The 14,315-nt window shown below is 45.3% G+C and overlaps 1 protein-coding gene across 25 annotated transcripts in view; it reads right to left on the bottom strand.

The window, feature by feature from the left end:
- LOC308295966 (calcium/calmodulin-dependent protein kinase type II subunit beta) overlaps positions 1-14,315 on the bottom strand; it is a gene marked incomplete at both ends in the record, with an annotated part of 101,774 nt that overhangs the window by 63,161 nt on the left and 24,298 nt on the right. For all 25 annotated transcript variants that reach the window (XM_080739045.1, XM_080739064.1, XM_080739051.1 and 22 more), the window contains 3 exons: positions 2,655-2,720; positions 4,828-4,882; positions 5,964-6,023. In XM_080739045.1, the coding sequence (XP_080595171.1) occupies positions 2,655-2,720; positions 4,828-4,882; positions 5,964-6,023 (181 nt within the window). The remainder of the gene's footprint in view (positions 1-2,654; positions 2,721-4,827; positions 4,883-5,963; positions 6,024-14,315) is intronic.

The raw sequence follows: 14,315 nt of genomic DNA, 5'->3' as shown, positions 1-14,315 counted from the left end.
TGTTTTGTAATAATAATCAAAATCTACAAAGTAACTAGTAACTGAAGTTTTCAAATAAATGTAGTGGAGTAATATTTGCCTCTGAGATGTAGTGGAGTAGAAGTAAAAGTATTGGAAATACTCAAGTAAAGTACAAATAACTCAAAATTGTACTTAAGTACAGCACTTACAGTAAGTAGATGTACTTTTTTACTTTACACTACTGACAGAAACACTCCCACCCCCACCAGTGGAGGAATATAACCGTGTGTGTGTGTGTGTGTGTGTGTGTGTGTGTGTGGTGTGTGTGTGTGTGTGTGTGTGTGTGTGTGTGTGTGCGTGCGTGCGTGCGTGCGTGCGTGCGTCGTGTGTGCGTGTGCGTGCGTGCGTGTGTGTGTGCGTGCGCGTGTGCATGCTGGGGATGAGTCAGCGCGGGTGCTAGTGGATGGCTTGAGATATGTACTATAAGAGACAGGAGGAAGTATATGCGCACGTGTTTGTGTGTGTGTGTGTGTGTGTGTGTGTGTGTGTGTGTGTGTGTGTGTGTGCGTGTGTGTTTGTGTGATAGTGCGTGAGCGAGCATACGTGCATGGAGGATGGGTGGGGGCAGGTGGCTATAGGCAAGAGATAAAAAAAAATGGTAGTAGAGGAGAAAAATGGAGAAGAAGAGAGAGAGAGCAGGCGGTGGGAAAACGCGGACCGCTGTTTTCCCGGTGAACCTGAGCGCAACGGTGGGGGGCGCGAGAGTGTGGGGAACACACACCACTGACTATTGCCGATGATGGAGAGGGTATATACCGGTAGCTTTAGGCCTATGTATTGAGAGGCACTCTTGCCGATTTCGGAAGAGAATCGTCGCCAATTGCAAGATATGTAAAAGTTATTTGGGGCCATGATGATAACCTCTTCTTCCCACGACTAGAAATTTATATTGTCTGTTATTGTTTACAACTACAATTATTCACGTGTGGCAAGATCGTGGTTCCACTAGTTTTACTTGTAGGCTAGTGTAGGCTTAGAAGTCTTTTCAGAAGTTAATTTAATGTTTTCCATTTAATGATTTCCTTTATCCTCATCTATCTTAATTGCGCTAATGCACGCAACTGTTTACGTCATAAAACCTAGTAGGCTTTTCAGAAGTTCATTTAATGTTTTCCATTTAATAATTTCCTTTATCGTAGGGTGGCCAGACGTCCCGGTTTGGCCGGGACTGTCCCGTTTTCAAGCTGCGTGTCCCGGTGTCCCGACAAATATCTCTAAAACTAATATGTCCCGGTTTTCAACATTCACTATAAAATTCAAATAATAGTAGCTGTTTTCAGTGGTTGCAGAGACATTTATCATGTTCTTTTCATGTAAACATGCACACCTAAACAATCAGAAAATATGAACAAATACATGTGTGTCTGAATTCAACATTGAGGCTGTTTGTCAATCACTCACTGCCTGTACGCAACCCTATGGTGCGTATGTGCGCGTGCACGAACGTTAGAGAATGGGCACGCGCGTGCGCGGTTAACGTGCACATTGCTTTGAGGGTCCCGGTTTTAGGGAACAGGGGTTCGCGTCCCGGTTTGAGCGGCTGAAAATATGGTCACCCTACTTTATCGTCATCTTGCACTAATGCACGCAACTGTTTTCGCCAGGTTTTAAGGTCTTATTTTAGTTGTTTCTCATAAGCTCGCAACCCTCCTTGCCCATCGGCCCCTACTGTTGTGCTCAGGTTCACCAGGAAAACTGCGGTCGCGGGAAAACAGGGACGGAGTGATAAAGAGGGGAAGAGAGAGACCATGAGATGAGAGACCGCTGGAGAGAAGAGGAGGTGGGACATGAAAGGCTGACGCACACGCACACACACACACACACACACACACACACACACACACACACACACACACACACACACACACACACACACACACACGCACAGAAGATGTGACGGGGTCGCCGCTCTGTGTTCTAATTTTTTTTACAATCACATATTCTTCTTGTTAGACTCACATCACAGTAGCAAAAGAAAGGGGTGTGAAAGGGTGTGTGTGTGTGTGTGTGGGGGGGGGGGGTGGATTGGAACTTAAACAGCATGTGGATTCACCCCTGGGGGAGGCTTTTGGGGTGTTTGGGGGGGGGGGGGAGCTGGAGAGGTGGGCGACCGTAGGAGTCATGTAGAAGAGGTGGTGGTGGAGTAACGAGGGGGGGGGGGGAGAGACAGGGAACTGAACAACGTGTAACAGAACAATTAAACAGAGACAGAGGGCGAGAGGCAGAAAGAGAGAGAGAGAGAGAGAGAGAGAGAGAGAGAGAGCGGATGGAACCGATATACAGTATGTCATCACTGTCGGGTAAAAACCTTGTATTTCCAAGTTTCTGACGTTTTTTTTTTTCATAAAGTAAAGCTCCTGCTTTCATTATACGAGCCTAGTAGGCTTTTCAGAAGTTAATTTAATGTTTTCCATTTAATGATTTCCTTTATCGTAGGGTGACCAGACGTCCTGGTTTGACCGGGACTGTCCCGTTTTCAAGCTGCGTGTCCCGGTTATTAAATAATAACAAAGAAAGGAAGGTTTTGAACATACAAGGTTTCCATCCGATAACGATGATATGCACTGCATGCGTATGGAGAGGAGGAAGGAGAAGAAAGGAACAGAGAGAGGGAGAGAGAGAAAGGCTTGTACCTGGCGTCTGCCTCGCTGTAGTACTCTCTGGCTACGATGTCCTCGAACAGCTCACCACCAGTCACCCTGTACCACACACACACACACACACACACACACACACACACACACACACACACACACACACACACACACACACACACACACACACACACACACACACACACACACACACACACACACACACACACACACACACACACAATCCGATTCAATTGGCTTTATTTTGGCATGAGAAAACATATGTTTACATTGCCAAAGCAGAAGTCTACACAATACAATACAATACAATAAAAACAAAATATATACAAGTGAAAGGAGTGAAACAGTTTTTCATGTATCAAGGTTACATGCAGACAGCGCAGGGATATACACAATGATTAGTAGTCTTTAAGGTGGTTGTGTTCCATTTGATATCCTTCTCCTATCACAGCAGCTCTCGCACACACGCACGCACGCACGCACGCACGCACGCACGCACGCACGCACACACCCCCCCTCATCAGTGTACTTATTGGAAAGGGGAAGCCCCCCAGCTTCAGGTATAAACCAGGACTTCCCCCCTTCTTTCCCCCCTTTGCAAACCCCCCCCCCCCCCCAGTTGCCAAGGAAACAGGAGGGAATAGCTTGGAGATGGGAGGCTGGGGTTGCAGTGCAGAGAGAGAAAAACGTGGAGCATGTAGTGTAGTGTAGTGTGTGTACTGTATGTGTGAGTGCGTGCGTGCGTGCGTGCGTGCGTGTGTGTGTGTGTGTGTGTGTGTGTGTGTGTGGGGGGGGGGGGGGGGACAGGTTTTTATTACTTTGTGGGGACCAAATGTCCCCACAAGTATGGAAAGATTGGAGAAATAGACATTGTGGGGACCAAATAGTAGGTCCCCACAACGGTTTTGGTTAGGTTTAGGGTTAGGGTTAGATGGAAGTCTATGTAATGTCCCCACAACCTATGTAAACCAAGTGTGTGTGTGTGTGTGTGTGTGTGTGTGTGTGTGTGTGTGTGTGTGTGTGTGTGTGTGTGTGTGTGTGTGTGTGTGTGTGTGTGTGTGTGTGTGTGTGTTTAGGATATAGGGGGGAGTTATGCAACTGTGTGTGTGGTAGGGATGGGACGATAATAGTTTAATAATCTCATTTAAATGTATCGTGAAATTATCATGCACTGGGATCAATTCACCTTTTATTTGCAGAGCAACCTATCTGGTACCACTTAAACCCTCTATTACGCTTTTCAACACGTTGTGAGCTTGTAGATCTGCACATTTTTGGCAAATGTTCCGCCCCAGGATAATGTATGTTTGGGGATATTTTGATTATCACGATAATATCGTAAATCACAATTTCTTTACTTTACATTTTCATATCGTCCCATCCCTAGTGTGTGGAGAGGGGGTGTACAGTAGGTGTTCACGAAAGTGAGGGAAGAAAAAAACGGCGTCCGACCAAAGTACTATGATAGTGGCGGCATGAGCCGGCGCACAACTCGCTGAAGAGATCGTACATCGGCTACTTTCGGAGCCACCATCGTACGCAGGGAGTATTCGTACAAGGGAGTATTCCGCTTTATACTGATTTATACTTTGCTGTGCAAAATGCCAAAAATAGGCGATCTACAAGCTCACATTGTGCTTGTAGAGCTGTTATTTTCGGGGGGTTTTAGGCTTTTTAACCCATTTAGGCCTAGGATTATTGAATGCTTTAACCAGTGAAAAATAGCAGATATACAAGCTCGCAGAGCGGCACTCGTTGCCATGCTGTGAGCTTGTAGATCTGCTATTTTTGAAAAAGTCGTGAAAATCTTTGAATATATGTATTTTTAAAGCGAACGTTTTTAACTCAAATTTTGCTTCTGGGTGGTCCCTGGAACTATAATATTTTGAGATATGAATATTTTTTACGGGGGTCCTTCACATGAAAAAGGTTTGAGAACCACTGACATAGTAGTCTCTCTACTAACTGAGCTCCAGTTAAGTGAAAAGGACCTTTTCTTTGACGATGGCTATCGCTAGCCAGATTACTGACATAGAAACATAGGTTTTTCAAATTTTCAAGATTTTTCAAAAATAGCAGATCTACAAGCTCGCAGCGCGGCACTCGGTGCCGCGCTGTGAGCTTGTAGCTCTGCTATTTTTCAATAGCAGAGCTACATATAGTAGTTAAGGAAGGTGAGGAGGAGACTTACAGGTCAAACAGGAGGTAGTGGAAGCCCTCCTCTGATATACTGTCATGGAGACGAACTGTCAGAGAAGGAGAAAACAAGGGGGAGGGAGAGGAATTAATTGAGGCTGGAATATCTGAACACACTCTGAAACCCTAAATCCTCAGTGTGAAATTCAGAGTGCGGGGGCAGCACACTATAACACGCTAAATAACAACATGAATATGTCTGAACATATACTGTTAGCTCACTGGTTCTCAACCTGTGGGTCGGGACCCCTGGGGGGGGGGTCCTCAAATTATTTTGGGGGGTCCCCAGATGATTAGCTTAATGTGCAACATTGTTTTCTCACTCAACAGTAAAAAAAAACAACATAAAGTTTAAGTGTATAGAGGGTATCTGCGCATTTCTTAAGTGATAATCTAAGGACTTCTCAATACCTCTAAAATGACAAATTAAACATTGGCCAAATTGTCAAATATTAGAGGCAGAAAAAAGCAGATCTACATTCTCACAACGCCTCGCAACAAGAGGCGTTGTGTAGATCTGCAATTTTCACAATAGAACCATATATACAAAATGTAATGCCTCAACTCTTAGTGCTCGTCGGGGTGTGGGTGTCGCCAGTTAAAATATGATTATTTGGGGGGTCTCCAGTTAAAATATGATTATTTGGGGGGTCCACAGTTAAAACAATATGATTATTTGGGGGGTCCACAGATAAAATATGATTATTTGGGGGGTCCCCAGTTAAAATACGATTATTTGGGGGGTCCCCAGTTAAAATACGATTATTTGGGGGGTCCACAGTTAAAATATGATTATTTGGGGGGTCCACAGTTAAAATATGATTATTTGGGGGGTCGCGGGCTGAAAAGGTTGAGAACCACTGCTGTAGCTGACTGAGGGAAACGCATGTGAAATGCACCAGTAAATAATACAACATAAAAAAACTAATCCTGTTCATTTGATTCAGTCTGCTGATGGTGAGTTTGATTGATTGATTGATTGATTGATTGATTGATTGCATAGTAAAAGCTAGTTCAGATGCATGGTTTACTAATAGGATTTAAACCCACGAAAGCACTACGGCTTGAGGGAGTTGGGAAGTCTGGGAGGGGGGGGGGGGGGTTAGTTACGGAGAGGAGGGAGATTCTCACCGATGTTGGAGTGCTTCAGGAGACGACAGATACGAGCCTCTCTCTCCAGCTTCTGGTGATCTAAAGAGGGAAAGAGACGGAGAGAGAGAGAGAGAGAGAGAGAGAGAGAGAGAGAGAAGATGATGTGTAGGGCTGTCATGATTAAAACATTTGTAAATTGGACACGTGTCGCATCGAGACGCGTTGTGAGCTTGTAGATCAGCTATACAGGGCTGAAGAGGGTAATGTGTGTTTTGTAATAATATTTAAAAGCTACAATTTAAGTAACTAATAACTAATGTATACTAATGTAGTGGAGTAAAAGTACAATATTTGTATCCGAGATGTAGTGGAGTAGAAGTAAAAGTACTGGACATTGGAAACACAAAAGTAAAGTACAAATACATCAAAATTGTACTTAAGTACAGTACTTAAGTAAATGTACTTAGTTACTTTAAACCACTGCCAGAGAGCGCCTATACAGTAGCTGTATTCTACATTGTACCAAAACCACGTGAAATATTGTGATGGATTAAGGCTACAGCACAGTGAGCACACAATATTAATATTACATATTACACAATATTATACAGAAACATAGGGTTCACTTCAACTGAATGTACATATGGTCTGGCTAGCGTCATGGCTGCGTTACATAAGCATGCAGACACACACACCAGGGCCAGCATGCACCACCACGTTTGTACATGCCAGAGCACAGCATGAACCCTGAGATACATGTGTTCGCCCACACACACACACACACACACACACACACACACACACACACACACACACACACACACACACACACACACACACACACACACACACACACACACACACACACACACACACACACACACACACACATAGCACAAGGACCAAGCCACACAGAGAGTGAGCCCCCCCACACATACATACACACAGAGAGATGCACAAACGCACTGCACAGTTGAGGAGTGACAATGAAGTGAGCACCTAGTGATTACGCTCTCAGAAGATGAGAGGAGCGAGGCGGCGAGAGAGAAGACAAGAGGAGGGGAGGAGGGGGGATTAGAGAAACAAAAGCTCGCCTGGCTGCTGTTGGAGGAGAAGTGATGCCTCCTCTCTCTTGTAAATCTGCTATTTCCCAACACAACTGAAATGTCTGACTACATCAGTGGTTCTCAGACTATGAACAGGAATCGCAATGTTGTAACAAAAACTAAAAACTAAACAAAATCCCATTCAAGGCATACTTAAAGAGGCACTATATAAAATAAAGTTAAAGTTATACCATGTAACCTTTATTATAAAACTAATCTTAAAATTGTCCTAACTGTTAAATCGCTAAAGTTTTAGAACACCCACTCCGTTATTTTCAGCTTCTAAAGCCTTCTCTTTATATGTTTTCTATGATCCTTGCCGGGGTCCGGTTTTCGCGGAAAAATAGCGTCATCTGCATCATCTGTATACGTTGGCCAATCACATCGCAGATCATACACATGATACACCACCGGCCAATCACAGCTTATCTGCCATGGTCTTCAGGAAGTAGCCTTGCTCAGCTACAGTGTTTACCATGTTGAAGAATTCTTAACCTCTTAATCCCCAAATCCTGGCCAGAAAATTACGTTCTACCATGCGTTCTATCCCTCCACGGATTTGTATCGGTCGCGGTGGTTTGCGGCGCCGCTCCGGTGGTCCGCGGCGGTGGTCCGCGACAACTCCGGGCGAAAAACGGACGAAAAAAGCAATACCGCTACTGACCACTAGTTTAGCAACTTACACAGTATAGCTTTAATGGGTCGGATTTCATTTCTGAAGACAGAGTCTTCAGAGTCTGCTTCATCTTCAGTCAATTCAGACATTTAGATGGTGCCAAAAGTCATGTCTCACCTAGACACAGGATCTGACACAAATTTGGAATTTTGATCCAAATTACATTCATCCCCTGAGCAAGCAGGCAGGCTCTGTTAGCTCAATGGTAACCGGGTTCAAATCTGGTAAAAGCATAGTACGGTATACTACTTTGCCGTATTTACATAGCAAACAATATACTAAATTTTACATTTAGATTTAAACTTTTTACACGCCATTATAAATGTTCTTATTTTGAGCATAATACCCAATTACTGAATGTCAGTCTGGGACAATGGTTCTCTCTCTCTCTCTCTCTCTCTCTCTCTCTCTCTCTCTTATATATATATATATATATATATACACGCACGCGCGCGCACACACACACACACACACACACACACACACACACACACACACACACACACACACACACACACACACACACACACACACACACACACACACACACACACACACACACACACACACACACACACACACACACACACACACACACACACAGACCCCACAGATCCACTCAAGTACGCTCCCTGTATGGAAAGCCCTTTATACTGCATGGGTCACTTTACAGCCACTACTGCAGCCATGTTGGTGATTTGTGCTATTTATATATTTATACTATACCCTCTCTCTCTCTCTCTCTCTCACACACACGCACAAACCCCCACACACACACACACACCCGGGGGGGGGGGGGGGGGGGGGGGGTCCCTGGAACAAAATATTTTGACACGGGGTCCGTGGCCACTACATATCATTTTGAGGGTCCTTCATATGAAAAGGTTGGAGCATCACTGACATAGAAATTGTTTTTTCAACAACAACAAAAAAAGACTTGCACAAACTTTCAAGATTTTTCAAAATTAGCAGAACTACAAGCTCGTGGCACCCGTGCTGCGAGCTTGTATAGGCCTATCTGCTATGTTTCAATAGTTAAAGCACAAAATAATGCCCAGTATAAATGTGTTAAACACCCTAACCCTATGAAGAACATTCATGTGGGGCCCGCAGTGAATCCTTGTACCCAGGGCCCAACATTTGGTGCAACACCCCTGCATGCCTGCCTAGCCTTCCTGTGATACAGCAGAGTAAAGCGGAGAGGAGAGGAGAAGGGGAACAGGGTGTCAGTCCCAAGGGGATGGAGGGGTAGCTGACAGCGAAAGAAAGGAGCGTTCACAGCGATATTACTACTGCTGGCATCCAACACCTGCACTACACACTTGGACAACTTTCCTCCATTTATCATCACTGCTGGTACCGTTTATAACTAACCTATGGAGACCAGTGGCCATTTCTACAAATGTCTTCTAAATCCTTCTAAGGTTTTTGAAAAACGTATGTTTCTATGATCAGTGGTTCTCTGTTATCAAACTTTTTCCATGTCAAGGACCCCCAACATTATGTATGTATTTGGCCGAGGACCCTTATCTCAGAATATTTTGTTCCAGGGACCCCCAGAAGCAAAGATTTGAATTACAAAAGTTTGCTTCAAAATATATATTCAAAGATTTGCAAAGACTTTCATGATTCTTCAAAAATAGCAGATCTACAAGCTCATAGCGTCGCTAAGGTGCAACTGGCTATAAATTCAGCTTACAGTAACATTCTTCAAATATGCTTGCGTCGTAAATGGTGCATTTATATAGCGCCTTTATCTAAGGCGCTTTACATTGTGCATTACATTCACCCATTCACACACACATCCATACACCGATGGCGGTGGAAACCATGCAAGGCACCAACCAGCTCACCGGGAGCATGGATCATTGGCCAACCCGCTCTACTCCTGAGCAACAGCCAATTCCAACATGTTGCTCTTTTATTGTCTCAGCCCATGACAATGAACAATGAACAGATCACACGGTCAGATTAATAATGATGAATTAATATTTTGTTATTTTGGATTTGTATTTCTGCTTCTGATTTCAGAGCCAACAAACTGTGGTAAATTCCTTTTACTGTATTTGGCATGGCGCCACTGAACGTCTTCCGATTCCGACGATTTTTTACTATTAATCCACCGAATGTCTGTTTGTCTGTCTGTCTGTCTGTCTGTCTGTCTGTCTGTCTGTCTGTCTGTCTGATGTCTGTCTGATATGCCTGTATGGTGTCGCCGACATGGGTAAACAGCTGCATGTCCGTCTAGGATCGTACTTCACAGTGCTCAAATACCCATATATGATGTCACAGAATGCCTTGATATTTGGTCATGTCTGACACAAACTCCATAAAATGGACACAGTTAGACAGATATAACAATATCCATATGGTTGTGAATGGGACACAGACAGATGGTTACAACGGGTATTGCATTACAGGGTGGGGCATTCATTTCCCACTTGTGTTGTTCCCGAGTAGGCCAGTGCCCAAAGGGCACTGCTCTAGTTATATAGTTATAACTAAACATACAGTGTGCACAGTGTATTTTGGGGGATCATTACATTTTTGGTACCTACGAATGAATGAAATGTGTCAAGGCAATGTGTACCTTGAGCGTGAATAGAAATCTTGACTACGTTTCAAAATATAACATGGATCCATTTTAAATCAGTTTTTCTTCAAGATGAGTCCCATTTAGCGCCACCATCAGGCCGATCTTTTCAAACACATTTTTGGACACTGCTCCTACAGATTTTGGCCTATAATCACGCAAAGCGGTACACAGTATCTCTAAAGTCATGTCATCAACATGGATCTGTCCCATTTCCCATATTCCCTCCTGATTGGCTACGACTGCCTGTGTATGCGACGCTGGACAGCAAGGACAGGCACAGAAAGAAAAACCTGGAGACTTCCATCTTTACAAGCAATAAGGTCCATCAGCACAGTTAAATGAAAACTGTGGATTTAGGCTACTGGTCACCTATAGATCTGTTGATGTTTCGTTTCTGAGGTGTATTTTAAAGCATAGGTCCTTGAAAGCAAAGGTTTTCCGGGGGCCGTCAAATCTTAATAGGACCTTTTTTTTACATGAACCACTTGAACCGTAGCATCCCTATTCTGGTGATCTGCAAGCTTACAACGTATTGCGCTGCGAAGAGCTGTGAACATGTAGATCGGCTATTTTTGGCAAAGACGTTTGGTGTAGTCTAAAGGGAAACAGGGCCAAGTATTGACTGTTTAAGGTGGTTAAAATGTCTGCAAATACATTGTATGAAATGTAATGGGGGTCCCTGCTTCATCTCTCTCTCTCTCTCAGCTAAGGGGTCCCTGGCCTGAAAAACGTTGAAGACCCCTACTTTAAAAGATAAGGTAATGTTGTGTGATAAGGCTTGATTTAGCCGCAGAGGTTGTATTAGAGCTAACCTGGTTATGTTGACATTGACCCAGTCTCCAGTGCGGTCTTGACAATGACACTGAGCTCAGCTCGCTGGCTGGAAAACAGGTCAGCTCGACCGCCACTGCATTGCAGGTGAATCTCCAGCAGTGTATTGAGTTAACTGCCCAGCCAGCACGCCCACATGGGTCCCGCATGGGTACGAGTTGGGCTACTTGGGTACCACGTGGGCATGGGCTTGATGTGGGCAAATTACATGGGTCCCACGTGGGATACATGTGGGATACCTGGGCATGGGTTGGAAGTGGGCTTTCCCACATGGTTCCCACATGGGCTACATGTGGGCTAACTGGGCATGGGATTGAAGTGGGCTGGCCCAAGTGGTTCCCACGTGGGCTACATGTGGGATAACTGGGCATGGGATGGAGGTGGGTTGGCCCAAGTGGTTCCCACATGGGCTACATGTGGGCTAACTGGGCATGGGATGGAAGTGGGTTGGCCCTCGTGGTTCCCGCATGGGCTACATGTGGGCTAACTGGGCATGGGATGGAAGTGGGCTGGCCCACGTGGTTCCCGCATGGGCTACATGTGGGCTAAGTGGGCATGGGATGGAAGTGGGCTGGCCCAGGTGGTTCCTGCGTGGGCTACATGTGGGCTAACTGGGCATGGGATGGAAGTGGGCTGGCCCACGTAGTTCCCGCATGGGCTACATGTGGGCTAACTGGGCATGGGATGGAAGTGGGCTGGGGCACGAGGTTCCTGCATGGGCTACATGTGGGCTAACTGGGCATGGGATGGAAGTGGGCTGGCCCAGGTGGTTCCCGCGTGGGCTACATGTGGGCTAACTGGGCATGGGATGGAAGTGGGTTGGCCCACGTGGTTCCCGCATGGGCTACATGTGGGCTAACTGGGCATGGGATGGAAGTGGGCTTGGCCACAAGGTTCCTGCATGGGCTACATGTGGGCTAACTGGGCATGGGATGGACATGGGCTGGCCCACGTGGTTCCCGCATGGGCTACATGTGGGCTAAGTGGGCATGGGATGGAAGTGGGCTGGCCCAGGTGGTTCCCGCGTGGGCTACATGTGGGCTAACTGGGCATGGGATGGAAGTGGGTTGGCCCACGTGGTTCCCGCATGGGCTACATGTGGGCTAACTTGGCATGGGATGGACATGGGCTGGCCCACGTGGTTCCCGCATGGGCTACATGTGGGCTAACTGGGCATGGGTTGGAAGTGGGCAGGCCCACATGGTTCCCACATTGGTCTACATAGATTTTTCAACTTCAAGCGTCAATCACTGGTTCCCACATCGGCCTATTTTTGAGCGGTGGTCACGCCGCTCCTATACGTGGCCGTGTGTGTAGAGTGGGTGTGTATGTGGGTGGGTGCGTCCGTATGTGTGTATGTGGGTGGGTGCGTCCGTATGTAGCCTCAAGCCTGTGGTGTAGTACCTTTTCTGACCACACATGTTAAGGGAGGGGCGCTGTTTTCAGGCCAGGCCAGACCAGGCACACACACACACACACACACACACACACACACACACACACACACACAGGGGGGAAGGGGGGGGGGGGGGGGGTTGGTGGGTAAACCACCGCTCAGTTCACACGGGTGTGATTTTTAAATGTATTTTTTATTTTATTTCAGTTATTTTTTGGCTGTGAATTGGCCTAGGCAATGAGTGGGGAAAACTATTTCCTTTGAATGTTTCCATATGGACTTACGAAGTCTAGCCTAGTTATTAACAACAGCTTGACCAACATATCTATTCAGGGGGTTATGTATAAAGAAGAAAAATAATAATAAAGAAAAACATCCATGACTTTAATGCTATATCAATTCCATGCTGTACCGGTACCAGTAGGAGAGATAACAGGCAGAATGTTGGCCAAAATAACACTTCTACTTTCTCTAATTGTGTAGACTTGTTTTAAATTAAATAATGCAGATGTTTAACAATAATTTAGTGTAAAATGAAACTGTAGATCTATGAGGGTCCATTTGGTCACCAACTCGCCATCATTTAGCTAGGGACCACCTGGAACGCTCCCAAAAACCACTGGTGGTGTGTGCGCGTGTGCGTGCGTGCGTGCGTGCGTGTGTGTGCGCGTGCGTGTTGTGACATGTCTGTGTGTTGTGACATGTCTGCTTTATGTGCTGATAGGTACTTTTACAATATAATAATACATAATACACATTATTTAAAAGTCAGTAGCTGATTATACTTGATGCATTTTGGACAGACAGACAGACAGGCACATTGCACGCACGCACGCACGCACGCACGCACGCACGCACGCACGCACGCACGCACACACACACACACACACACACACACACACACACACACACACACACACACACACACACACACACACACACACACACACACACACACACACACACACACACACACACACACACACACACACAGAGAAAGAGAGAGAGAGAGGGAGGGAGAGAGAGAGAGGGCAGACAGACCAACCAGGGACATAATCTCATTACCATTTGAATACAGGGTGAGTTCACACGTCACTGTGAAGTCCATCTAACCAATCACTTTCCTTCTCAGATTTTGAAAAGTAACTGATAGAATTAGGAACTCATTTTCCACTAGGCTACTGTACTGTACTGTCTTGCGATTTGGCTTAACCCACAGATGGACCTTAAAACATCTAAAAGTATGGTAAGTAGCCTCATTGTCTACTCTATATTCTAAAATGTTCTCAAACTAGCCCAGAGACAGGCTGGTTTTAACTCAAGGTTTGTTGTTTTTGTCAGCTTAACCAAGGACATTATCTTAAACAAGTTGCATGTTTTAGCTCTAGATTTAAATTTGTTATCACATTGTAACCAATTATTTCAATTATTATTATTATTTAATTATTTAGTACAGCCAGATGCTTAAAGGTGGGCCAGAACATAACTTTTTCCCTCCTCAAAGATGTGTAGGCCTACATTGACATTTACATTGCTTTAACTTTTGATGGGGTCCTCAGAGTCACTAAAGGGGGTCCTCCAAATCTTTGTGTGATAGAAACCTTATTTTCTAATTTTTTATATTAACCACTTGAACCCTAGCGTCCATATTCTGAGAACTTGAGCCAAAAATAGCAGATCTACAAGCTCACAACGCCTTGCACTGCGAGGCGTTGTGAGCTTGTAGATCAGACATTTGGGCAAAGAGGTTTTGTAGAGAGGGAAAAGAGCAGACCAAGTAGTGAGT

The sequence above is a fragment of the Nannobrachium achirus genome, assembly GCF_963921795.1.
Source record: "Nannobrachium achirus genome assembly, chromosome: 12".
Lineage (NCBI taxonomy): Eukaryota > Metazoa > Chordata > Actinopteri > Myctophiformes > Myctophidae > Nannobrachium > Nannobrachium achirus.
The sequence above is the reverse complement of the archived record's forward strand: the minus strand, read 5'-3'. Positions and strand labels throughout refer to the sequence as shown.